Source organism: Dendrobium catenatum, unplaced genomic scaffold (assembly GCF_001605985.2).
Source record: "Dendrobium catenatum unplaced genomic scaffold, ASM160598v2 fragScaff_scaffold_51, whole genome shotgun sequence".
NCBI lineage: Eukaryota > Viridiplantae > Streptophyta > Magnoliopsida > Asparagales > Orchidaceae > Dendrobium > Dendrobium catenatum.
In genome coordinates, this window is record NW_021318513.1 from 122,371 (window position 1) to 125,966 (window position 3,596).

Sequence of the window (3,596 nt, forward strand, 5' to 3'; positions counted from 1 at the left end):
CAACTGATGTAGTGGATCGTCGGAAGATGCGACCTGTAAGAAGGATTTGGATTTCCCAATCTAGGGAAGAAGGAGAAGAAAGCTTCAAAAGCTTCAAAGACTAAAATATATCATTCAATGGCTTTCCTATTACAAAACTTGCTATTTATAAAGCAAAAGGAGCATTCTAGAAGGAAATAACAACAAAATGGATAAAGTAATCCTAAGGACTATTCTAGCTTAAAATGCACCGCATCAGTTCAGAGGGCCCCGGGTCATAACCGTTTATCCTGCTGTGTCATTTGGCAGCAAAATCACCGGTTAGAGGACATGTATCACGTCCTTACTTGTAGGAGATTGTTTGTGAATGTATCCTAGTGATATTTTTGACTAGGCATTAGCTCTTTGCGAGCTGAAGTATATTTCAATTTGTCCACTTCGACAAACTGTTGCGGGATATCAACAGGGATACGGGATGAGTCGTCGGCTGCAGGTAATCATTTTTTATCTCTTTTTTATTTTCTTTTGTTTGTTACTCCTTGGCTGCTTGAGTACAGGTCAAGATCAATGTAATGCTATGAACTTCTCATTCGTTTGTTAGTGGGGTGTGGGACTCCAATTCCTATTGAATCCTACCGCAAGTTTCTTTTTAAGTGTTAGAAATAGATGTCATGATTGGCATCTGCATTTTACCATAAGTTAGTTAATGTGCATACCCTGCAATATGAGCTGGCTTTGTCGAGCCAAAGAGAGGAAGGAACAAGTAGATTCATAGATTGATGTGAAGAAAAATTCCCAAAACAAAGTAATGTCTAACACAGAGGGGCTAATTGGCCATTGTTTTCAAGTGTCCTTTCTGTGTCCTACGGTGTTGGAAATTTTATAGTAGAGTACAAAAAAAGATATACCAAACTATGTGTTCACATGTTGTCATGAAGTGTCTCAGTATGCAAGCGGTTAATGTTGTGTCCTGTGTGATACAATAAGCTTCTAGTGATATAAATATATCATTATAGTCCAACAGTTTGGCAATGAAGTCGGTTTCATCACCAATGGTGTTTGACTAAAAATAGAACCTTATAATCCTGTTTCTCCTTCTATGAGAAGCATTATTCAAATTAGAGTGGTTGATTAATGATGTTTAGTTATGAAATTCTACCTCAGCATGACAAAATTAAGCATCTTAATCTATAACAACATAGAAAAGGGGATAGCTAAAATACTTGTTAGACCTAATGTCTTGTTAAATTTGTGGGCTTTCCCAACACGATTGCTATGAACTAGTTTATGCCCGGTACTGCTGTAAACTAGCTTTGGGTAAATTATATGCTTAAATGAAGGAAAGGATCATGAAATGGAGAAAGCGATAGGTGAATTGGTTTTTACACGGAATTCCATCTTGTTTGTCTTAACCAACCATATTGTTATTTAAATCTGCTTTATTTTGTTCAAAGATGATGTTTTTTTAAAGCTTAGGTGCACTAACTGTCTAAAAATACCCATCTTACTATTATTATTATTTTTGTTCGCAGATTTATGAGTCATTCCTCATTGTTATAGGTTTATGAGGAGGCTTTGAGTGTTTTACCGTCTGTCAAGATGTTTTCCCTCTTTGTGAAGTTCTGGATTGATGTTGCATGTCCTGAGAGTTTGGTGCACAATGTTGGGCTTGAAGTTTCGGAGTTCAGTTTGTTTCTGAAGAGAGCATATGAAAAAGCTGAATCAACTGGTTGTCTTATTGAGGATCTTGCTTACTAGTATATTTGATTCTACTTGCAAGCTGGAAAAATAGATAAAGCAATAAAAGTGGCTGAAAAGCTCAGCAGTGGTAAACTTTTAGAGACTTCCACTGTATGTTTCTATAGAGATAAATTGTCTTGCAAATAAAATTTCTTCTTGAGTAAGGATGATCTCAACTACATATTTCAACTCCTGGAACGTGTGCTTAATAGGTTCTCTCTTTCTAAAGCTGAGAGCTTGGGGTTCATGGTATGTGGCGTAAGCTCCTTTTCTCATGTTTTTTCCACTGTTACTTTTTCCCTCTTTTTCTCAGTAGTTATCTTGAAAGGTTGATTGATATTGTTACATATGCATGTTAGTTTTTCAGTCATTCTTGCCAAGGTTTAAAATTGCGTAACTACGCCTCGAGACGGTTTTCCTCCGTGAGGCGAGGCGAAAGCCTCGAGGCGGTCTGAGGCGTAAGACTCACGAACGCAAAATTGCGTAAATGAAAAATTAAGGGTTTTAGCAGGAAAATAATAGCAATATTGTACCTTACAATAAAACATCTAAACTATATATGAAAATAGTGGAAAATAAGAAAGTAGATGCAATAAAATCATGTCCCAAAGTACAAAATCACAAAATATTAGTTTAACAAAACTCCCAAAATACAAAAAACATATAAAATGAAATCATATCCCATCACTAAATGGGTCTTCAAGTGAATCTTCTTCTCCAATTGTATCTATGAATACCATGTCATCATCATCTTCAACATGACTCACTTTTCTCTTCCCTGTTTATTAAGAGAAAAGAACATTATCATGTATTCATGTTCATTGCTCACTTGACATAAATGTAATGTAATAGCATATAAGAAGTTGTTGAATACCTTTACTTGATTGTTGTGCTGCAGAGCTAGTGGATGTGTGTGGTGTAGTACTAGTGGATGTGTCAACTTGATCTGCTTCGCCCCTCAAGACATCCACACTTAGATCTTCTAACTGTAAGTCTGATAATGACAAATCTGTTTCATCATCTATGAACCACTCATTATCAGATGACACATCATCACACACTAATGGGTCCTCATCATCCTTCAACCTCTTATTCCTCAACATCCTCTCTCTCAACCTCTTGTTGTGCATAATATATACGAGAGAGTTCATTCTGAGTATTGATAGCCGATTTCTTCTCTTTGTTTGCACTTGGCTATATGTACTCCAGTTTCGCTCACACACAGAAGAAGAACAAGTGAGGCCCAACACTCTTACAACAAAACTCTGTATCTCAGGGGTGGATTCACCAAATTGGATCCACCATTCAGCTGTTTTCAAGAAAAAACATAATCAGAACTGAATAAAGTGTTTTGCATTTACCAAAATAATTATACCTGGAGATCGTTTAGAAATGGTTGCTTTTGCTGCATTCAAACCAAAAAAATCCTCTTTATTCCGGAACAGAACAAGCTGTAAATCTGCAAGCTCCCTATCTGCCTGCTCCGGTATTAATCTTTCCATACAATGATATAGACCAAGCTTCACCTCAGGATTTGAAGATTTCTTCTCTGAATATTGAAATTGAGGGTTAAGATAATATGCCGCTGCATGTAGATGTCGGTGTAACTGCACCTCCCACCGAGCATCAACGATATCCCAAATCTCCCTATAACTTGCCTCCTCTCCTCCCAAGTTATGTGCAATCATCTCCTTGGCCTCATCCATAGCATTATAAATAAAACCCATAGCTGGTTTCTTCTCTGCATCCACTAAGCGTAGAACTTGCACTAAGGGTCTCGTGCTCAAAATGGCATAGGTAACAGTAGCCCAAAATTTATCATTCAAAATTATCTTTCTTATTTTCTTTCCCTCACTTTTCTTCCCCCAAGCAGAATT

General features: G+C 37.0%; 1 protein-coding gene across 1 annotated transcript in view; it reads left to right on the plus strand.

The window, feature by feature from the left end:
- Positions 1-1,737, plus strand: part of LOC110094615 — a 10,942-nt gene extending 9,205 nt beyond the window's left edge. Inside the window, exons 3-4 of the mRNA XM_028694057.1 lie at positions 374-472; positions 1,540-1,737. Of these exons, the coding sequence (XP_028549890.1) occupies positions 374-472; positions 1,540-1,737 (297 nt within the window). The remainder of the gene's footprint in view (positions 1-373; positions 473-1,539) is intronic.
- The last annotated feature ends 1,859 nt before the right edge of the window (positions 1,738-3,596 follow it).